The sequence below is a fragment of the Oryzias latipes genome, chromosome 13 (assembly GCF_053564925.1).
Source record: "Oryzias latipes strain Hd-rR chromosome 13, Olatipes_Hd-rR_3.1".
Classification (NCBI taxonomy): Eukaryota; Metazoa; Chordata; class Actinopteri; order Beloniformes; family Adrianichthyidae; genus Oryzias; species Oryzias latipes.
In genome coordinates this window covers 3,118,300-3,141,035 of record NC_136249.1, presented here as the reverse complement: position 1 = coordinate 3,141,035, position 22,736 = coordinate 3,118,300, and the positions used below count along the sequence as shown (strand labels likewise).

At 43.3% G+C, this 22,736-nt stretch overlaps 3 protein-coding genes across 14 annotated transcripts in view; 2 read left to right on the top strand and 1 right to left on the bottom strand.

The window, feature by feature from the left end:
- Positions 1-22,736, top strand: part of LOC101164176 (porphobilinogen deaminase) — a 156,164-nt gene that overhangs the window by 79,485 nt on the left and 53,943 nt on the right. The gene's annotated exons all lie outside the window — the stretch shown is intronic.
- LOC101157877 (uncharacterized) lies at positions 171-15,929 on the bottom strand. Of its 9 annotated transcripts, none has more exons than XM_023961904.2 (6): positions 15,794-15,865; positions 15,621-15,687; positions 11,523-11,657; positions 8,873-9,056; positions 6,106-6,301; positions 171-2,998 (listed from the first exon to the last, which is right to left on the bottom strand). In XM_023961904.2, the coding sequence occupies exon 6, from the start codon at positions 2,992-2,994 to the stop codon at positions 943-945; it is 2,052 nt and encodes a 683-aa protein (XP_023817672.1). In that variant the 5' UTR covers positions 2,995-2,998; positions 6,106-6,301; positions 8,873-9,056; positions 11,523-11,657; positions 15,621-15,687; positions 15,794-15,865; the 3' UTR covers positions 171-942. The 9 variants fall into 9 exon arrangements, 8 of the variants coding, with proteins under 8 accessions (XP_023817672.1, XP_078785715.1, XP_023817670.1 ...); XM_078929589.1 differs by having other exon boundaries at positions 8,873-8,987; XR_013647125.1 differs by having other exon boundaries at positions 2,961-5,997; positions 15,794-15,929.
- Positions 13,807-22,270, top strand: LOC105355533 (uncharacterized). Of its 4 annotated transcripts, none has more exons than XM_023961906.2 (4): positions 13,807-14,101; positions 20,423-20,519; positions 20,808-21,316; positions 21,398-22,270. In XM_023961906.2, the coding sequence occupies exons 2-4, from the start codon at positions 20,446-20,448 to the stop codon at positions 21,907-21,909; spliced, it is 1,095 nt and encodes a 364-aa protein (XP_023817674.1). In that variant the 5' UTR covers positions 13,807-14,101; positions 20,423-20,445; the 3' UTR covers positions 21,910-22,270. The 4 variants fall into 4 exon arrangements, with proteins under 4 accessions (XP_023817674.1, XP_078785722.1, XP_023817675.1 ...); XM_078929596.1 differs by lacking the exon at positions 13,807-14,101 and adding an exon at positions 18,380-19,696 and having other exon boundaries at positions 19,775-20,519; XM_023961907.2 differs by lacking the exon at positions 13,807-14,101 and adding an exon at positions 19,581-20,341.

The following is a 22,736-nucleotide window of genomic DNA, read 5'->3' as shown; positions in this document are numbered from 1 at the left end:
GGTTTACTGTACAATAATATATTAGAAAACAATATAATATGATGGAAACTGTTAGAAAGTAGTTTTTTTTTTTTGATTAGCTGGCTTCTTGTTTCACAGTCTGATCATTGGCAGACAAACGGGAGAAGTATTGAGTTGTGTTGGGAAGGAAGGCTCAATACACACAGTCCTGCTGTTTTAGAGAGCCTTTAATGAACCTGTGTGGAAACATTTACAGGAAAATACAGCCTGTGTCATCTGGTCACTCAGTGACAGATGGTGAAACTCACCAATATAAAGATTGGTCTTTTTTTTTACAGTAAATGTAAGGTACGAAATCTTTGGAATGTATCCAAATTTTTTATTTATCTCTCAGAACAGCTTTTTTTTCATACATTTTACATTTATTCTAACAAAATTAAAAACTAATTCTTATTTGTCACACACCTGAGTAAACACAAGAACAGCAAATAGCTCCTGCCAGCTGGTCTTTGAGTCACAAACGTCTGAAATTACAGGAAGACCCATCACGCCACGAGACAGACCAGCTGTGCTAACCTCTCCCACATCATACAATCAAAAATTAGCAATTTTTTCTGTACTTTTTACAACAGACAGTCTTTGGATATGAGTAGCAATCCTGTTAGCGGAGGTTCTCGATATCATGTTGATATGTTGGACAATACAATTGGAGGACCAGCGTTTTAGTTTCCCAAAATACTTGTATCTAAGGTTGGCCCATGGGTGAGACACACTGTGAAGAACAGGTAGAACACTCACAGATCCATGAAAGCTATTGATTTAAACTTTGAATTGATTCTGAACTGAAGAAAACTCCACACCCTTTAGGTGGTGTTAAAATAGAGTTAAGTTATTCAAAGATGAAGTACAGAAAAATGTGTGGGTGGTAAATTAAAATCCTTACTTCAGACTGCAATCCTTTGTCTATGAAATTCCATTGTTTCAGTAATAATTTTCTTCTCCTTCTCCAAACTCTCCCTCTCCAAACCCAGTCTGAACTATTTCTTTGATTCTTTCTGTCTCCATTGGTGGAGTAGGGGGCAGAATGGCTTTAAACTCTCCCTCAATTTGGGCCATCCTGGCATCCGTCTTCCTTTCAAATTCTTTCTTGTTCTTCAGGACCAACTGCATGATACCATCTTGAGCCTCTTGGCAGGACTCCTGCAGCTTCATTCTCTCTTGCATGAACTCTGGCTTCTCCTTGTCCATGGCCATAAGCTTACCCAAGCTGCTCACTCTGTCCATCAGGTACTTGTTGGACACTTCACAGTAGGTCCCTGAGATCATGTGGACCAGACTGGCGATGTTGGAGGCTTCAAAGGCCTGGTTGTACAGCATGTCTTTGGCAAAGAGCTTAGAGTTGTAGGACAGTTTCTTTGTGTCTTCAGATGTCTTCACAAAATTGTGCAGCGTGGTTCCAAGGCTGGTTTTCACAATGGTGGCAACCATCTGGAAGAAGCGCACCATCTTCTCCCACTGCTCCTTCACTCTACCCATGGCATCCATCCCTTTGACCAGCATTTTGATGGTGGTGTCAAAGTCAATCTCTTTGATCTTGCAGTTCTGCATTTCAATCAGGATCTCAGTCAGTTCTCTTTGGTTCTGCTCCATGTTCTGTACAGCTTTCTCATACGAGTCTCGGGTTTGCTTCAGTTGTTCTCGGCTTTGCTCGATGCGGAAACGAGCGTTCTCTGTTGCTCTCTGGCTGGCAGACTGCCTTCCAGAGTTCTCCTGTGCTTTGAACATCATTGGGGGTTTGGGGTTCAGAGCTGGAGAACCAGACATTTTTTTGCTTTTACAGTCAAACTTTAAAGCATCTTCATACAGCTTCTTTGTGTCTTTAATCAGCTTGCGTGTCGTTTTCTGATCACATTCCTGATCTGGTGCATATATTGCCAACTGTTCACAGATGTCAATGCCTCTTTGGCAGAGACACAGAGCAGTTTCCTTTAGTTTACTTCTTGGAAGATCCTCCAACTCATGATAAATTCTTTTGAATTGATCTTGAGTCCATGTAGTCTTTGCACACTTGTTCTTCTGATCATAGATCTCTTTCCAGTCTATCCCTTCTTCAGTTATAAACTGACTGAATGATGATGCGAGTTTTAGAATTGGTCCTGACCTGCTCAAAATTTTTATTTCTGAAGTCAAATCTCTTTCATCATCTTTATGTCCTGTGATTGTGTCTGAGCCAAAATTCTCTCTTTTATTATTTTTAAAAAAACCAAGATTTAATATTTTCAAAGGGGTTGTCAATCCTTCAACAAAATCCATGCCAATCATCTCCCACCCTGTTGGTATGGAATCCATGGACTTCTTGTACTGTTCTTGTGTCTCTTCCAGCTCCTTTGACATGGCCTCCATTGCTTTCTTGGATCGTTCATTTAGCTCCTTTGCAGTCTGTTCCTTCAACTTATTCTCCTCAAGTTTCATCCTGACCTTCTCCAGCTCTTCTCCATGAAAGTGTTCAGCATTGATGCAGGCTTCCAGCAGCTCCTGGATTATATTAATAACATCTTCATACTTCTTTTCAACGCTTTCTGCTAGCACCACACATTCGTCTGCAATGCTGCGGATGTTTTCCAGCTGGTTTGGGAGGAGAGTTTCAAGGATTTCATCATTTCCTTGAAACAGAATCTTGACTGCTGCTTTCATATAATCTGGAACAGTGAAGGTATGAATCCGGATTTGATCCATGTTCTTGTGGGCTAAGTTGAATGCGTGCCAGGCTGAGTTACTGATTTGCATGAGACTAGCCCTAAAGGAGTCTGGGTACTTTATGAACTTGAATCCATCTTTTGGGGGATTCTTGTTGATGGAGAAATCAATGATAGATGAGATGAAGACCAGCTCCGCCATGATGGCGATGGAGAGAGGAGCAGGAGCCAGATGCTCCTCCCAGTTTGCATTGGGGTGCATCAACATCTGGGTGGTGATCCGCATCTCTGCCGCGGTGGTCAGACTCTGGGTCGTATTTGATATTAGGGTTTCCATTTCCCTTAAAAAAATTAAGAAAGATGAATGTTAGATTACAAGGCTGTTTCAGGTATGTTGATTTATTTATGACAATGGGCAAGCAATGTCTTTGTGCAAGTGGAATATACAACAGGTGGAAATAATAGGTGATCAGCAAGACACATCTACTAAAGAAGTGGTTCTGCATGTGGTGACCACAGACAACTTCTCCCTCCTCTTGTTTTCAGGCTGATGTTTTGGTGACTTTTTAATGCCAACAGTGTTGTCTTTCCAGCGGTATGATGAAACGCCGTCTATAACCCACACAAAAGGCCCAGGTAGTGCAACTCATCCAGGATGGGTAATCAATGTGAGCTGTGCCAGGAAGGTTTGCTGTGTCTGTCAGCTTAGTGTCCGGAGCATGGAGGCGCTACCAGGAGACAGGCCAGTACATTAGGCGATGTGGAGGAGGCCGTAAGAGGACAACAACCCTGCATCAGGACCACCACCTCCTCCTTTGTGTAAGGAGAAACAGGAGGAGCACTGCCAGAGCCCTACAAAATGATGTCCACCAGGTCACAAATGTGCATTAGTCTGCTCAAACTGTTAGGAACAGACTCCATGAAGGGGGTATGAAGGACCAACGTCCACAGGTTGGAGCGAATACCACGATTGGTAAATTTGCCAAATTTGCCAATTTGCCAATGGGGCTCTCTACTCTTCACAGATGAAAGCAGGTTCACTATGAGTAAACAAGTAAACAAGTGTAACCCGGAACTTCCGTTCTTGCCATGGATGAAGTTTTTTGCAATATTTGCTTCAGATTTTGTTAAAAAATGGCTTTTAAACTGTAGGTAGTGTTGCCATTCCATTATAATTCCAAAATCTATGTTGAAGTCCAAAGCCTTGTGAACATTTAAATGTTTGAACGGTGTCTCTAGCTGAAAGCATGTTGAAGTTACAATGGTTAGAACAAACAAAGGTTTTCAAGGATTATCCTTGTACTTAAATGGAGCATAACTCCTGGAAAATCCTGGAATATCCTGGAATATCTTGAAAGGTTCAAGGATTTGAAGGACTAAAAGTTATAGCAGAAAGGATTAAGCTTAAAGAGTTGAACATTTTAATAGTGGAATCGTTAAAATAGGTCAAAACTGAAGTTTAAAATCGCTTCACATTTAAGCACAAAATGGCAGCCAAAGCTTAGTTGGTGTTGCCATCCCATAATAATTTCAAAACTTATATTGAAGTCCAAAGTCTTGTGAGCAGTTTAATGTTTGAACGGTGTCTCTAGCTAAAGGCATGTTGAAGTTATTATGGTTGAAAGAAACAAAGGTTTCAAGGATTCTCCATGTATTTTAATGGAGTAGAAATCTTGGAAAACCCTGGGAAATCCTGGAATATCTTGAAAACTTGAAGGATTTGAAGGGCCAAAATTCATAGCTAAAATAAAGTGAAATAGTTAAAGATTTTAATTTGAAGTGTCTGAACGGGGTGTCGAACCGGGCACCTCATGCACCATAACTTCCCTATGTATTTTAATCGGGCAAAAAAATCCCGGAAAACCTGGAATATCTTAAAAATTTGAAAGAATTGAAGAAACAAAAGTCATAGCATTAATAAGCTGTAAGAGCTGAACATTTTAAAAGTTGAATGGTTAAAATAGGTTAAAATTGTAGAAAGAGTTAAGTGCCGAAAAACGGCGGAAGATAGCATAAGAGGAAAACAAAGGGTTGAATGCTTTACAGCATTCAACCAACAAGACCAAAGCCCGGTGCCTGAATGAATACTCTGATTGTGATTACTCAATGCAGAGCAGCCAGTGGAAGGTCCATGAATATTGAGCAGTGGCTGATGGGTGATGTAGTGAAGATAAAACCCAGGGAAATTTCAAAACACGGGAGATGGCTCCCTCTGGTGGTCGGAGAGGGAGACGGATGTCTGATTCCTGACAGAGCCCCCCCTCCTGTCAGCAACTCCGGAAGCAAGAACACCAACACGATGCTGTGGCCTGCCATGAGGCCACGGAGCTGGCTTGGAGGGATAATGGTGGCGGAAGTCCAAAGATGAGGGAGTGGTTGAGAGTATCGTAGGAGCAGACCCATGAGAGTTCTTCCAGTCCGTACCCCTTCCCATCCACCAAATACTGCATTTGTCTTCCCCGGCGCCAGGAACCTAGCAGCTCCCTGACCAGGTAGGCCTCATCGTTCCTAATGATCAAGGGGGGAGTAGACTATAGAAAATGTATGTTTTTAGATCTTATTCCTTATTATATTGCAGTTTTATCTTTAGTGTAAAGTGAACTCATTTTGAACTCTTTTAGGACTTATTCTCCAGTGACCTTCACTTTTGCTTTGTAGTTGCAGCAGCAACTAGGACTTCTTTGTGCAAATCAAGGAGTTTCCAGAGACGCAATAAATATGTCATGGACTACATTTCTACTATCTGGGTTGAACATCTTATCCTTGGGAAAGTGTTCAGATTCGTGTTTTCATGTGGAGGATGAAGCTGACCTCTGATCTCGTGATGGAGTATTCGTTTGGCTGGTATGATTTATTTTGGACCAGATGAGGACTCTTTTGATCGTTGGATTGTGTGCGCCGGTGAAATGCCCCCACCCCTGGAAAGGCGGAGCGGATCTGGAGTTGGCAACCTTCAGCTATTGGCCAGAGGAAGCAAGCGGACTATCAGCTGACGAATCAAAGCGACCAGAGGAGGAAATTTCAACACACATGTTTAAAAGACTGTTTTGGTACTTTTCTGCTGTTCTCAGGAAAACCTACAAGTAATGCGCATGTAACTTGTGCGTCTGTGGGTCTTTTAACCTGAGAATCCAGATATCTGCAACAATGTCTTTAATCTGTATTAGAACTATTGTCATGGCAATAAACTTCGTGTATTTTTAATCCAGTTGAATCCTTGGTTTGCTTTACCACTCTCGACTCCTGAACACGCACGGATGGAAAGATCTAAAAGCGGAAGATTTCTTTCCTAAGACTCCTTGGAGACCCCAGGCCCTATGTCACCAGCTCCTCCGGCGGGCTTCAACAAGGATATTCAGAAGGTGGGTGAGACACAGTAGTAGGGTGGCAAGCTAAGAAGGTATGAGACAGCTGTGATTTGTCTGATGATTGAAATGGGCCCACATACCTAGGACTGAGTTTCTTGCTCTGCAGACGTAACCGGAGATCTCGGGTGGATTACCAGACCCACTGTCTGGGAGCCAGACTAGGACCTTCTCAGTGGTGACGAGCTTCCAATTCCACATGAGCCGCCTCCCATATCTTCTCCCATATCTTCTCCTCGCAGACCCTGAGGTCCTCTGGCATGGGCCTCTTAGTTGTTCCTAAGGTGAGGACCAAAACACGCGGTGAGGCTTCGTTCCACCATTACGGTCCTCGCCTGTGGAACAGCCTGCTGGAGAACCTCAGGGTCTATAGAGGTTTTTAAAAAGAGGCTCAAGAACCACCTTTTTAATCTGGCTTTTACATGACTTTGGTCATTGCTCATGTTTTTTATTATTTATCTATTTATTAATTTAACAATTTTTTTTTCTTTTTAAAAGAATATTATTATCTTTATGTTTTTAATATACTATTCTTTTTATTGTTACTTTAACTATGATATTTAGGTTACGTTTTAATTATTTTACGTATTTTATTTTTTAATTACTAATATTCTTATATCTATTGGCACTACACAAATAAATAAAGTTTGAGTTTGGGTATTCGGCGGCCGGTGTATCGTGCACCAGATGTAGGACCTGCTGATGATGAGATGGGGGCACGTATGCCTTTTCAGTAGAACAGGACAGTGGAGGTGAATAAGTGGCATTGATCACTGTTAATTCGGTCGTGATGTCCCACTGCACCAGACTAAGGACCAAGAAAGAGGGGAGTATTGGTTCTGCCGTGCTGGATTCCTCTGTGTTGTTGTCATGAAGGCGGGATAGTGTCAGCTTTCCCATTTTTGGACCCAGGTTGATAGGTTGAAACGGTAGAAGAGCAGTGACCAACGGGCTTGTCGGGGATTGAGGCGTTTGGTTCATTTGATGTATTCGAGGTTACAATGATCAATGAGCACCAGGAACGGTTGAGCAGCTCCCTCCAGCCAGGCCACCATTCAGTAGAGGCTTCCTTCATAGCAAGCAGTTCTCCAACGTCGTAGTTTTCTCTCAGCAGGAATTCCAAGGTACTTGTAACTGTCCTCAATATCTGCTATTTTTCCTTATAGGACTGAGACCCCTCCTGTGTGGACTACCTTGCCTCTCTTTGTCACCATCCGGCTGCATTTATCGAGCCCGAATGACATCCCAATGTCAGTACTGTAGATCCTGTTGGTGTGGATCAGGGAGTCAATGTCACGCTCGCTCTTAGCATATAGCTTGATGTCATCCATGTAGAGGAGGTGACTGATGTTGGCCCCATTTCTGAGCCAGTCTTGTTGATTATTTGGCTGAAGGGGTTCAGACCTATGCAGAACAGCAGTGGGGACAGAGCATCATCTTGGTATATCCCACATTTGATGGACACTTGTGCAAGTGGCTTCCCATTGGTTTCAAGGGTGGTTTTCCACAGCTTCATTGAGTTCCCTATGAAGGCTCTTAGAGTCTTCATAGGAAGAGTCCTTGTGGATGTTTGAGCATTGGGCTACCAGTTGATGGCAGTTTGCCTTGATTGTAGGTTTTGAAGCGTCCATTCATTCCACATTCTCTGCATGTAACCCCTCTGGGTGGGATTGCTTTAGTAGTAGCATTCTAACAGAACCTTGTTCTCACATCTAGTCCATTTCTGTCTTGTTCCAGTAGCCCACTTTCCATCAGGGTGCTCTGGTCCCCCAAACCTGACGCAGACCTTGTGTGGCCGGGCGACGTCTGAACCGCCATGACATGTGGTTCATTGTCTCTCATGTTATGAGGTAGGCAGTACCGTTAAGAGTGAGGTTAATTGCTCACCATTATGCCATTAATTGTTCATTGCCACCAGTGAATCGAACCCTGGATTCCTGTATACACATTATTTATACACATTATATATATATTTATTAAATACTACTAGTAAATGTTTGTTAGTTATGTCTATTAGTTACATGTTTATATGTACATTGTTGTTTATGTACTGATGATTAAAAACTACACAGTGAGATTACACAAAGATAATTTTGTATTAACAGATTAGGCGTTTCAGAAAGCTTAGATTAGGCGTTACAGAAAGCAGCAACCATCGTATTTCATGCTCTGTTGTAAAGCGTGCAATGGGGGGAGCATTGCATTTCAAAGGCGCTGATGGCTCTGTAAGAAGCGCATGCTACCAACAAAAACAGCTTCTTTAATGAGCTCGTATTTATCGGGCGAGAACTGCAGAGCTGATAGCAGGAAGAGACACGCGGGGCGGATTCAATAAAGACTCCGGTTGTACGAATTGGTCTTCTGCCGGGGATTTGACGTGCCGCGGGGCAGGAAGCGACTTTCTGATGACAGACAGAATTTGCGCACAGTGAATTTAAAAACACGCGTGTGCGGTGACGTATGTATCAGAGGATGCCCGATTGGCCATTCTGCATGTCAATCAAGTCCCATACTTCTCGGTGAGGATTTTGATTGGCTGGTGGATTTTGAAGAAGTATTTTTTCTTTAAATCTTTGCTGGCCTGCCTGCGATCTACTCTCATGTCCTTGAAGATCGACCGGTCGATCGCGATCGACGTAATGAGCACCCCTGATTTAGAGAGAAGGTAATTAGCACAGAGGTGCTGTGGTCAGATCTGACCAACATTGAGCTCTTTGGCATCAACTCAACCCATCGTGTTTGAAGAAAGAGAAATGCTGCCTATGACCCCAAGAACACCATCCACACTGTTAAGCAGGGAGGTGGAAACATTATGATTTGGGGGTGTTTTTCTGCACAGGGCTACTTTACCTTGATGGTGCGAGGATGGACGGAGCCACGTTCTGTCAAATGAGTGAGAACCTCCTTCCCTCCTTAACCAGGAGGCTTCAAATGGGTAGGGGGAGCCAAGATAACCAAGGAATGACTGAAGAAGAAGCATATCAGGGTCATGGAAAGGTCCAGCCAGTCTCTGGGCCTCAATCCTATAGCAAATCTACAGAGAGAGGTGATATTTAGAGTTGTGCAGAGTGCAGAAACCCGCTCATCAACTTTAAGAAACCTCTGGCCTCTGTGCTGGCCATAAGGGTCTTTCCGGCAAGAGGGTTTTAAATACTTCTATCCCTCAATAAAATATAAACAAATGTATGCATTATTTGAAGTGGATTTCTTGCTTTTCTTCATGTTTTTTTTTTTTTGCATTTCTCATTGTTGAAATGAACCTACCATTAGGATGACAGACTGAGGCTACATTCACAATGCAGGGCTTAATGCTCAATTCCGATTTTTTGAAAAAAATCCTTTTTTTTGCAATTTCCAATTAAATGTGAACTTTTGTGATCTCTTGTGTGACCTTGAAATGCCTCAAAAGTGACCCGCATGAGAATAGAGTACTCAACGGGGAACGAGGTCACTCGTTGTTTGTGGATTCATGTGGCCTGGCCGGTCAGACGGAGGTCGCATTTGAAAAGATCGGATACGTATCAGATTTAGGAGCACATACCCAAGTGGCCAGCATTTGAAAAGATCGGATCTGTGTCGTTCAGACTGTCATGAAAAGATCAGATACAGGTCGCATAGGGGAAAAAATCGGAATTGGGTCGTTTCAGCCTGCAGTGTGAATGTAACCTGAGTTTCTTTTTAGGTGAGCAGATGTCTAGCACATTTATAGGTGGGTAAACCTAAAAAAACAGCAAGAGATCAAATACTTATTTCCTCCACTGTATTCCACAGAAGTTCAACTGGAACCAGGTCAAATTATGACTTGATAATAAACTCCTGCTAAAAGGCCTTAAAAGCCATCCACAACCTCATCCCTCAGTTCCTATTTTGTCTTCTTCACATTGTTGTACCCTTCAACTCTTGTGTATCTTAATCTTCTAGGTCTGTAACAATCAATTAATCGATTTCTATTCCCATTTCTATTCTATTGAATGACATGGATCTGTCTGACGCAGATTTTATTCAACCTTTACGTTTACCAGTTAGGGCTGCACAGTGGGGCAGTGGTTAGCACTCTTGCCTCACAGCAAGAAGGCCCCCAGTTCAAGTCCCGGCTGGGGGACTTGAAACCTTTCTGTGTTTGGGTTTTCTCCGGGGTCTCCGGCTTCCTCCCACCATCCAAAAACATGCTTCATAGGTTAATTGGTTAATCTAAATTGTCCCTAGGTGTGAATGTGAGAGTGAATGGGTGTGTGTTTGTGGACATTCTACCCTGTGACAGACTGGCAACCTATCCAGGGTGTCCCCTGCCTTCACCCACAAGTGGCCGGGATAGGCTCCAGCAGCCCCGAGACCCCAAAAGGGAAAAATGGAATAGAAAATGAATGAATGAACTTTACCATTAAAAACTATAAATTGATAATCAATCAATGGAATCAATGGAAAATACCATTTGGACAGCAACATAGTAGGTTGATTTTACTGTAACAAGAAAACGACAGTGCATCACAGCAGACTGACAACACACGTGATGTCATTAACACGGATCAGTCCATCATTCCAGTCCAATGTGTGGACACGGATGTCACTGCTATCTCCTGCTAATAGCAGTGTAGCTTTGTGTTAGCGGCAGAGGAGAGGGCTTTGTGATGGTTGTGCACTCCTGATGATTGTACACAGCCTCTCAGGACTACGTAGCAGCATTTCCACCTTCTACGGTCCTCTTTCGGATGCACCACGGTTTCGTCGAAACCCCCCGACTTGCTTTGTATTTCGACCGGCAGCCGCCTTCGCACATAGGAAAGTGAAGCCCCACGATCCAAAGCTCCAGATCCCCAAAGGCGGAAATGCTGCTACGATCTGAGAAACTAAACCATCAGATGAATTTGTGTTTCCAGTGGTGTCCAGAACAGAATAAAGGATGATGTAATTCCCACATATTTACATCCAAGATGCTCATTGCCCGCAGTTAGTTCTTAGTTCCTCCACGGCTAATGTTTTTAGCACATATTAGCCTAATGCTAACCCTTCTTTCTGGTCCTTGCAGCAAAGAAAAAAGCACTAACCGCATGGATTAATAAAATATATGAGCGAGCTGGCCCTAAATAATAATCACAACTGTAATAAAGCACATTTAGAAGATAGTCTCCTGCAGCTTCACAGAGTGTGTTGTTGGTCCAACCAGCAAATGTTTAGCATGAAATCTGCTGTAGCTGTTGATGCATCCAGCTATCCTCAAATAGCAAAATCAGGGCGAAAATGCAATCCCCTCTTTGCATTTTCGTTTTAATTATGATACAGAATAAGGGGTTTTTAAGTCGAAAATGTAAAAGCATTTTGGTGGATTGCTTTTTCATTTAAATTTTGAGTCAAAAATGCAGCTTCATTTTGAAAATGAAAAAGCATTTCTGGTTTTGACTTTTATTTTTAATCATGCTACAGAATCACTTCCATACTTAAAGTCCACTTTGACAACAGATGAAAAAGGCTGAAGTTTGATCCACAAAGAGATCCGTCTTACCGACTGACAGTCCCAGAGCTCAGTGATCCTGCCGTTCCTTCTGCTCTGCTCTCTCTCTGCTACTGCGGCGCCTTTTATACTCAACCAGCAATGGGGAAGTCAGCTGCTTTCCGGGAAATGGGTCAGGGGGGTGTTCTAAGACAGGGAGGGCAGACACAGAATAGAAAAGTCAAAGCTTTAGACTGTGTTTCTGCCGCTGCTGAGTCTGTATCACATCATTTAGCATTAAGAAGTGAAAAGAGAAATACATTTTTATCCCTCACTACACATTCAGGAAAAGAATCAGTGAAGATTTGGGAAGTTCCACTTTAGAGTTAGGGAGTTTCCAGAGGTGATTGTTGTAAAAACACCAACAAGAACAAACAAGAACCTTCGGTAACACTTTATATTAAGATTCCTTAACAAGCTCTGTTAACACATTAACAAGCATTATAAATGAATTTATAGGGTGTTAGTAAGACATTTATTAGTACAATAAGTCTAATAAGGTTTATTAAATTACTTAGTTAACACATTTACAAGCATTATTATTAGGATGTTTTCAAGATGCTAATGATGCATTTACTGATATTATAGGTTCCTAACAAATGTGTCAGTGTTAATAAGCTTAATAAGATTTATTAACAACCTTTGTTAACTAATTAAGAAGTATTATTATTGTTTGGGGTTCTAGTAAGATATTTATTAGCATTATAGATGCCTGACACAAGCCTAAGTGTTCATAAGAACGAAGACAATAAACCTACAGCAGCCATGCTAAAGCTAACACGCTAACGACCGACCGAATATAAAGTGTTACCGAACCTTCTTTTTTTCTTTCGAAAGAATTAAAAACCTATGTTGTTAACCTGTATGTTTTCTTCAAATCACTCAGATTTTGTATTTCTCCTCCACTCTGCACAGATATTTATGTCCTAGTTTGAGACTGGATATTCTTTTATGACTTGGAGACAGAAAGAAATCGTAATGATGGCAAACAAGTATGTTTAAACGAATGAAAACGCAGGAAAACAACAACTTAGAGAGGTAAAGCTAAGAGTGACAGGACGATCAGGGAATGAGCTGCTCAAACCACGGACTCATGGAGGAGCGACAGTTATCATGGAATTCCACAGATAAATGGCAACCCGGAGCAGGCAACAAGGAAAGCTGCAACAGCTAAATACCTCCAAGGAGTAAGGCAAGTCCTGAGAAGCCAGCTCAATGGCAAGAATAAGACCCGGGCAATAAACAGCTACGCACTGCCAGTTATCAGATACCCTGCAGGAATAATAAGATGGCCAAAGGAAGAGATACAGACCACGGATGTTAAAACACTAAAGCTCCTCACCATGCATGGAGGGTTCCATCCCAAATCCAGCACCCTGACACATGTCCTGCATGTTTTTCACGTTCTCCTGCTTATGCACCCCTGACTCAGCTCGTCATCATTGAATCAACCTAAACCATTATGGAATCGTTTCAAAATGAATGAAATTGATTGTAATCTATCCTGGAAAATCCCATTTGAGTTGAGACACAGTAGGTGGATTTTACTATAACCTAAAAACAACCTAAGTGTGTCAGCGGACCACATCAGTCCATCATTCCAGTCCAATGTGTGGACAGACTTTGAATAAAGTCATGTGACCATCCAGTGTCTAGAATGTTCTAAGAATGTTCTCTTTGGATTCTTTGGATGTGGAAAAACAACAGTGGTGAACTTTAGGAAACTAACATGTGAATGGATTTGACATTCATTCTAGTTTACTTGTTGGTTTGGACACAGATTTCATTTCCACTTGATGATCTGGAAGAAATCCAAGAATCTGGAAAACTTCACTGTTCAGTACCAGGAATTTCTGTCTGGAAGTTTGGATGAAGAGGATCTGGATCCACTTTAGGTCAGAGGATCAGATCCAATCGGATCGTTTAAAATGAACCAAAATCGATTATGAATCGGGTTGTCAACCTCAATTTATGATATGAAGCAAATTACTGTTTATTATAATATTGTCTATTTTTGTCAAACATGGCATATTCTAACAATTAAGATGGATGAACAGTAGATTAACTATCATTTTACGTACTCTGACATGTTAAAAAGTTTTAACTCAAATGTCAAAACTTCCTTAACTGAAAGGAATTAGCGCAAACTAAAGCTAAGCACAACCTATTGTTAATTTATATTATTTGGATTTCATTTCCCAAAGCCAAAGAGCCCCATTGGAGAGAAAAACAACCCGCATGTGCTCCGGATCCTCAGCTTTCAAGACTCCTGGTTTAAGAATTGACGCATTATGTCAGAGTGTGATGCCTGTCGGCTTAGACGATCTTGGCTCGTGCATACGTCGTTGTTGCGTGTGTTGCTGGCCAGCACCTCTGCAATCAGACACCTTCTGCAGCATTTGACAGAGCCCGTTCTAAATGGAGGCGTTTCCTGATGTGTGGGAGCAGAGAGCGTCTGAAACCTCCCCCTCCGCCCCGGCCTGACATGCTGGTTTCCCGTAAATCAGCTGACTGCCTCGCTGGTCTGACTGGCGGAGGGAGACAAGCGCTGCAGAAGCAGACACATCAGTGCAGCTTGAGGACGTTTTCAGGTAAGACAGCTCTCCTCGTGGATCAAACTTTCACTTTGCTTCATGTCAGACTGGACTTTTAGACTCACTTAATGGTTTGAATGCTTAATGCAATCAAACTATTGTTCTGCTTTTTTGTCCGTGCGTATTTTCCTACATACTTCATCCGATTTCTGTCATTCAAGACTCAAAATGTTCTGCAAGTAAGTGATATTATTGCTGTCTTCTGCAGTTTATTCCTCAACTTGTGCTTTTGTCTGCAATTCAAAAAAATGCTGCAACTATAGTTAGACCCGTTAAAACTTTTGATATTAATAAAAATATAAATCATTTCTTCATGCGCAGCTAATCTAGTAATAATGACAGGAGCGTCATCAATAGCCAAGCCAATCAAATCGATTGTTTACCTTTCAGCAACAGCGAGTGTGAGAGAGAGATGGAGAGGAGAGGAGAGAAAATGGCTTGCTCAAAAATGAGAAAAGTAGATGCTGAAAACCGAACTTTTAAAGATGAATGGACGGACAAATACATGTTTATTCTGCCTGCAGCCAGTTCTAAACCGTTGTGTCTCATATGCTGTGAAAATGTGGCGTTAATCAAAAGTGGCAACGTTAAGCGTCACTATGAGACCAAACACGGGTCGTTTGAGGAAATGTACCCGCAGAAGTCTGCAGTGAGGGCAAGTCAAATCATCGAATTGAAAGCACAGGATGACAGGTCCACTCGTGTCATCACGCATGCATTTACCGGGCAGCAACGTGCAAATGAGTGTTCGTTAAAGATGGCGTGGATTTTGGCGCAACACAAGAAAGAAAGCATTCAGCGATGTGACAGTTGTAAAGGAGTGCTTAAATGCGGCTGCAGAAACCTTACTTGACGGTAAACTAAAAGATGACATGTGTGAAAAAATAAAAAAAATCCCATTGTCAGCTACAACAACAACTAGAAAAACTGAACTATTAGCAGAGGATGTGCTGGCTCAGCTTGATGCAGCTGTCCAGAACGCAGCTGTCCATGAACGTCTCTGTTTTCCTGGTCTGAGCTGGAATCTGGATCAGAACTGGACGGATGGATGAATCTGATGTTGATCACTGTTTTTGTTGCACCGGTAGCCATGTTGAAGCTAGATAACAGTGATTGGTCAGAGTTGGTCTGAGTCAATGTTTCTATGGAAACTGCTGTCACCAATCAGGAGTGAGCTTGTTCATAATCCACACCCCCTCCACTGAAAGTGTCACCAGAGAATCTGTCAATCAATGGGAGAACAATCCTTACTCCTTATTGGACATTTATACACATCTAAATTTTTAATCTGTCAATTTCAAAAGAAATACTTTTTTAACTGCTGTAGCTTTATAATAAAGTTTATAAAACTTTATTATAAAGTTGTATTGCTATTGCTTCTCAATTAAAATATAAGTTGATGATGCCATCTAATACGCCTGTTGCCAATTGCTACGCAAGTTTTTTTGTCATGTTGCCTGTCAGCTACTCTCCCCTTCCGTCTCTGTTCTGGATGCGACCAGCTGCCTTCACTTACCTCATCATCTCCACCGCCTTCTTAAGGAGCACCTGGATCATCATTCGACGCCAGTTCGTTGTTCCTCCTATGGTGCATATTCTGGTCAACTCATGTTCCTGAATGTTGCCACGTCTCGCTTTACTTATTGTGCTTCTCGCTCTGTCTCAGGAAAAACCTCCTCGGATACTCACCTGGTCGCAGTCCTCTGGTCTCCTGTGTTTTCGCTCTTGGATTTCCACAGCCATACTCCTCCAGCCAGCTGCCACGCATCCTCCTGGAAAGAAGCCATACTCCTCTTCCTCTACATTAAACCATCTAACTTACGTCTTTACCTTCCGGGTTCCAGCGTTTGGGTCACTCTGAACTTACGTCAAATCATGACAGAACGAACTGGCCATGCGCCTGACCCAGCTGACCCGGAAGGGCTCCGTCACGCCATTGCTCTACAAGGAAATCTCTTAAGTCATCAATCGGACGCCCTGACTCAGATGTCTACCGCCCAGCAGGATCTATTCCGCCGCCTCAACAGCATCACACAGACTCTGATCGAAACTAACCGGTCAATCTTCAAATCCCGCTTCCGCCTTCGCCCCGGAAAATGTCCGACTACAGCCAGACCCTTTTTACGGCAATGTTGAAACCTGCGGAGGGTTCCTGCTTTAGTGTCAACTCATTTTCCAACAGGCCCCCAGGTACTATCAGCCGAATATCTTTAATTGTTAACTCTCTTCGCAGTAAGGCTTTACAGTGGGCTCAAGCTTTTCTGGCCACCCATCCTATCACTCATCTCCCTTTCGACCGCTTCTTAGGAGAATTCCGTCTTGTGTTTGACCGACCCCGAAAGCAGGAAGAAGCCACCCGGCGGTTACTGAGTCTCAAACAAGGTAACCGCCCGGTAGGCGAACATCTCATCGACTTTCGTATTTCAGCAGTTGAAGCAGGTTGGCCGGATCCGCACTTAAAGGAATCTTCTACCAGTCATTAAATGAATGTATTAAGGACCACCTATGTTATCAGCCAGAGGCCGACACATTTGAAGACTTCCTCACTGCCGCCCTAAGATCCGACGTCCGACTACAAGAACGCCTCGCTGAGCAGAAGCGTAAGCTACCACCTCCCTCAGCTAATCCCGCTCTTTCTGTATTTGTTGTCCCACTATTCAACCGGGAGACATCTACCTATAATCCTGATGAACCCCTGCAAATCGGTCATTCCAAACTTTCTTCTGAAGAAAGAAAGAAACGTCGTAACGAGGGGCTATGTTTCTATTGTGGCCAGGCGGGTCATTTGGTCTCTCAATGTAGCAATCGTTTAAACTCCCGAACCCCCCATTAGATGACAGGCAAGGGGGGAAAATTCAGAACTCCTTCAACATTCCAAGTTCTTATTTGTTCCTGTCAAGATTAGTTATAAAAACCAAGTTTTCGAACTCAAGGCTCTCATTGATTCTGGGGCGAAGCACAGTTTAATCGATCAGCGTCTCGTTCAGGATCTCTCGCTTACAGTTGAAACCCTCGCCAATCTTGTTAAAGCTGCTGGTCTAGGGGGTAAACAACTCTCTCGCATCACTAAGCGCACCGGCCCCGTCCTCATTATCACCTCCGGTAATCTCCGTGAATACCATCAGTTTTTCATTACCCAGTGTCAGCAAACTCCCATAATTCTAGGGTTCTCGTGGCTCCAGACTCACAATCCCCATATTGACTGGTGCTCATCACGCATTGCTAACTGGAGCACCTATTGTATGGCTAACTGCCTGCACTCCGCCATGCCTATGACCAATGTTCCTGACCCTGGCCAGAGGAAAGAAATCGATCTTTATAACATTCCGACCTGTTACCATGACCTCCGTTCTGTATTTTGTAAATCCAAGGCCAGCACGCTGCCGCCACATCAACCTCATGATTGTTTCATCGAGCTTTTAAATGGAGCTCCCATTCCTAAGGGTAAACTATATAATCTCTCGGGACCTGAAAAAATCTCCATGGAAAATTATATACAAGAAGCTCTCTCCCTGGGTCATATTCGCCTCTCATCCTCCCCTGTCAGCACCGGGTTCTTCTTTGTAGAAAAGAAGGATAAGTTAAATCAAATTACTGTTAAAGATAAGTATTCTTTGCCATTACTTGAATCCGTTTTTGACTCGGTCCAGCAAGCTAAAATCTTTACTAAACTCGACCTCAGGAACGCTTATCATCTTGTACGCATGCGTGAAGGTGATGAATAGAAAACAGCGTTTAACACTACGCTAGGGCATTACCAGGTTATGCCGTTTGGGCTCACTAACGCCCCCGCTGTGTTTCAAAGCCTGGTAAATGACGTCCTCAGGGACTTCTTAAATAGATTCGTCTTTGTTTATCTGGATGATATCCTCGTTTTCTCAGGCGATCCTTCCCAACATGAACATCACGTCCGCCTGGTCCTTGAGAGACTGCTCGAAAACCGGTTTTTGTTATGGCCGAGAAATGTGAATTTCACGTGTCCTTCGTCCCTTTTTTGGGATACATCATTGAAGCGGGCAATATCCGTCCAGATCCTGCTAAAATCGAGGCTGTCACCAAGTGCGAAATTCCCCAGACTTGTAAGAAACTCCAACAATTTCTGGAGTTCGCAAACTTCTATCGCTGCGTCATTCGCAATTACAGCAGCATTGCAGCTCCCCTCACACAACTCACCTCCGTCAATCGTGCTTACTGCTGGAACCCTGTGGCTGACGCCGCGTTCAAGAAACTGAAGTCCATTTTTGTTTCGGCTCCCATTCTCATTGAACCTGATATCACCAAACAGTTCATAGTGGAGGTAGACGCCTCGGATTCCGGAGTAGGGGCAGTCTTATCTCAACGTGAGGAGGGCTCGGGGAAACTCAAACCATGCGCCTTTTTTTTCCTGTAAACTAAGCCCAGCGGAACAAAACTACGATGTAGGAAACCAGTAGTTATTGGCCATCAAACTGGCACTTGAAGAATGGCGCCACTGGCTGGAAGGAGCAGAACAACAATTCATAGTGTGGACCGACCACAAGAACCTTGCCTATCTCCGTAGCGCCAAGCGCCTCAACTCCCGACAGGCCCAGTGGTGTTTATTTTTCGATCGTTTCCATTTTGCTATCACGTACCGTCCTGGCAGCCGTAATATCAAACCCCATGCTCTGTCCTGCAAATACACCATCACGGAAACCACCTCTGGCTCTCCCATCCTACCTACGTACTGTTTCATAGGCAACCTCACTTGGGAGATCGAGAACAAGGTCCAACTAGCTCAAGGTGAGATTCCCACCGGCGCCTCCTGCCCTCCGGGCACCCTTTTTGTCCCTGATTCCCTCAGGTCAGAAGTCCTGGGGTCATACTTCCCGCATTGCCTGCCACGGGGGAGTTTACCAGACTATCTGACTCCTCAAACGTCGTTTTTTCTGGCCTATGTTGGAGCGAGACGTCAAGGAGTATATCGCAGCCTGCAGTACCTGTGCCCGTTCTAAAACCTCCAACTGGCCCCCTTCTGGACTATTGTTACCCTTGCCCACGCCTAGCCGTCCCTGGTCCCACAACTCTGTGGATTTTGTTTCTGGGCTCCAGGTCCATACGGCCATACGGTCATTCTTCTGTCATTGACCGTTTTTCTAAAGCCGCCCAATTTATCCCCCTGCCTCAGTTACCCACAGCTATGGAAACTGCAGACACTCTCATTCAGCACGTCTTCCATCATCATGGGATACCCAGTGACATCGTTTCCGATCGTGGACCGCAGTTCACATCGCAAGTTTGGAAGGCCTTCTGCTCCGCCCTAGGATCCACGGTCAGTTTGACGTCCGGGTACCATCCTCAAGCTAATGGGCAGGCAGAATGTGCGAACGTTCATGGATCTCCCGTTCCCTCATTCTGGACCATACCCTCATCAACGACTTATACCGTGCCCATCCGGACCGTCGTCTTGGACCGCCAGGTGGCGGTCGTTGAGGGGGGGGGGGGGGGGGGGGGGGTACTGTCATGTTGCCTGTCAGCTACTCTCCCCCTCCTTCCTTGTTCTGGATGCGACCAGCTGCCTTCTTAAGGAGCACCTGGATCATCATTCGACGCCAGTTCGTTGTTCCTCCAATGGTGCATAGTCTGGTCAACTCATGTTCCTGAATGTTGCCACGTCTCGCTTTACTTATTGTGCTTCTCGCTCTGTCTCAGGAAAAACCTCCTCGGATACTCACCTGGTCGCAGTCCTCTGGTCTCCTGTGTTTTCGCTCTTGGATTTCCACAGCCATACTCCTCCAGCCAGCTGCCACGCCTCCTCCTGGAAAGAAGCCATACTCATCTTCCTCTACATTAAACCATCTAAACTTACCTCTTTGTCCGAGTCTCCTTCCGGGTTCCAGCGTTTGGGTCACTCTGAACTTACGTCAAATCATGATAAACTTTTTTTTTTTTTTTTTTAAAACGAGCAGAACTTCTACTTGTAAAGTAAAATTTTGAAATGTATCGTTTTTTTACATTTCTGTGCCAGTGGTTTTGTTATGAAGTGTTTGTCAGGAAAGCTCAGGTTGTTTCAAGTACAGTATAAATAAAGCTTATTCTCAATTTAAAAAAAAATCTTTTTTTTCATTCTATTTACTTTATGCTTTTTATTTCTTCTTTCTGTGTTTCCAACCAACCAAATTTTGTTGTAACTGTCGCAAAAAAAGAAGAGTGTGTAAACGGTGAGGCGGTCATGTGTCTACACTTCTCAGAAACCAGAGATCAGCTCACAAGCCTCATGTAAAAATACTGGATAGACATTTCTTTGACTTCATATTTAACTTCTGGATCTGAATTCTTAAGTTTGTCTCAAACTTTCAGCTTGGAGTTGAAGACGACCTGAGATGAGGAGGATGCAGCGTCCCATTTGGTGGTTTCCTTTGACATGCAGATTGTTTCTGTATTCTATGATTATCAGGTAATAAATCCTCTGAGATGTGAAGACTAGACTTTACACACTTAAAAAGAGTTCTTCAGAAAAGAACAATCCAGATTTCATTTAAACTAAAAAGCTGTTCAGGCTAAAAATCTTCAGTTATATTACATTTAGGTGCTCAATGTTTATTGATCTTTACAAAGAGAAACTTTCTACAAAACTGACAAGAAATTGAGGTTTTTTTTTTCCAAATCCAAAGAATGAAAGGTCTCATTTTGTTTCTCAGTCTTTTGGCCTGTGTTGGACTTCCTGTTCTCTTCTTCTCTGCAGTCTGAGCTCTGTGGAGACACGGCACACAGACCTGAGCAGCCTGGCTCTGAGGGAGTCAGGACCTCTGCTGAGAGGTCTCCAATCCCTCAACAACCTGTCAGAGATGCTCCTCAGTACGGACTCTGACATCGTTCTTCCTGGATGTCAGACATTTGATGACATCAGACAAGAGATCGAGGACATGAAGCAGCACCTGGAAGAGTCAGAGCAGATAGCTGTTGGAGAACTGCAGCACCTCGATGAGGAGACTGAGAGTCTGACTGCAGAGCAAAGTTCTTTAGAGAAACAGAAGAAGAGGAGAGAAGGTGAACTAGGAGACTTGAGACTCCAGCTGCTCTCTCACAGGTCTTCTTTGCAGAGTTACAATGAAGCTCTGAAGACTGAGAAACGCAACCTGCGGTCTGCAGAAACAACTCTGTACAACATGAGAAAGAAAAGAGATGAAGCAGAGACAATGAGAAATGTTGGAGTTGCCATGATGTTCATTCCAATTGTGGGATTGATTCCTGGTAAGTAAATCCACTGAACAACATCCACCAACAGAAAGTTTAATATGGAGTATTTCAGTCTGATTAGTGTCTCTTTTTCAGGGGCAGTCATGACTATTGTTGGTCAGAATGATCTAGACTCAGCCTCTGATCAGGTAGACAGAGCTCGCAGTGAGGTAGGGAGGTGTGAATCTCAGATAACGTCCTACTCCAATCAAGTGTCCCGCTATGAGGGACTCATCTCTCAAGCTCAGACCGACATCCAAGAGGCCAACAGGAGGATTCATGAAACTGGGCTCAAACTGCAAACCTTGTCTGTGACGCGATCAACTGTTGCAGACTTTCAGAGTAAAACTAGAAGAGCTGTCCATCAACTGGGGCTGCTGTGTGGAGTGGGGAGTGTGGCAGAGCTGCAGACCCGCCGTCTGATCCTGCTGGAGCCTGTGTTGAACGTGATGGAGGAAATGATGGCAGCTCTGGGACGGATGGACAGAGACGACCTGCTGCACTCTCAGAAGATGGAAAGCATCATGTGGGACATGAGAAACAACCAAAGGAGGTTGAGCAAAACAAGCAATCAGTGCACAGATAATTCACATAAAGATTATTGCTGAAAAATGACTAGTTGAGACATGAGTTGGAGAGCGGATTTCGTAAAGGATGCGAGTGCAAAGCTGGACAGGAAAACAATACTAAAAAAACATTTTCATTGAAAATTCCTTTTATTTTTACTTGTTTAGCAATAATCAGAAGATATGTTTATTTTTTTCAAATTCTCATATATTATTGAGCTTATCTGTGTGCACACAGCTGTTAAGAGGACGAATGTTTCTGTCTCCTGTTGCTCCTTTTTCTTTCTCTGTCATCTAAGGTGTCCATGTTTTTGTACTTATTTGAGCTACACTCTGTTTTTCTTTACAAATAATGGCCCTACTGCTGCATTAAAAAAACAGTTGATTTATAAAAAAAATACAATTTGTGATCATTAGAGTCCTCTCCTTTTTACCTCCACAATTTCTTTAACTGGAGATCAAAATGACAGAGTAGGTCACACTTGAGTTTCAACTGTAACCCAGAAAAATGACTACAAGAGTTAAAGATTTACCTGAAAGTTCATTTTTAATTGATGTTTTTTAAATACTACATGCTAATCTATGAAACTAAATAGAACCAGCCTGTCTTGGCCAGCACAGAAATGTCTGTTCCTCTCAACCATGCAGTTCATGCTACATTCACACCAACCCTTTTGGTTTTTGCACCACTTCCTGTACCAAGCTTTTAGTTTGACCTTCCACTTCCTGTTGCACCTCTCCCAAAATGTTTAGTTTCACTTCCACCTGTGTGTTACCCACATAAGCAGCTCTGGTTCACAGCTACTCTAGATCATCTGACTCACCCTGTGGAAAGTACCATTGCATCCATCCAGCTTTCACTTTGAACA

Coding starts and splice junctions, on each gene's coding strand:
- LOC101157877 (XM_023961904.2), bottom strand. CDS start 2,994: ATGGAAACCCTAATATCAAATACGACCCAGAGTCTGACCACCGCGGCA.
- LOC105355533 (XM_023961906.2), top strand. CDS start 20,446: ATGAGGAGGATGCAGCGTCCCATTTGGTGGTTTCCTTTGACATGCAGA. Junction 20,520..20,807: donor CTGTATTCTATGATTATCAG/GTAATAAATCCT, acceptor TCTTCTCTGCAG/TCTGAGCTCTGTGGAGACAC. Junction 21,317..21,397: donor AATTGTGGGATTGATTCCTG/GTAAGTAAATCC, acceptor TCTCTTTTTCAG/GGGCAGTCATGACTATTGTT.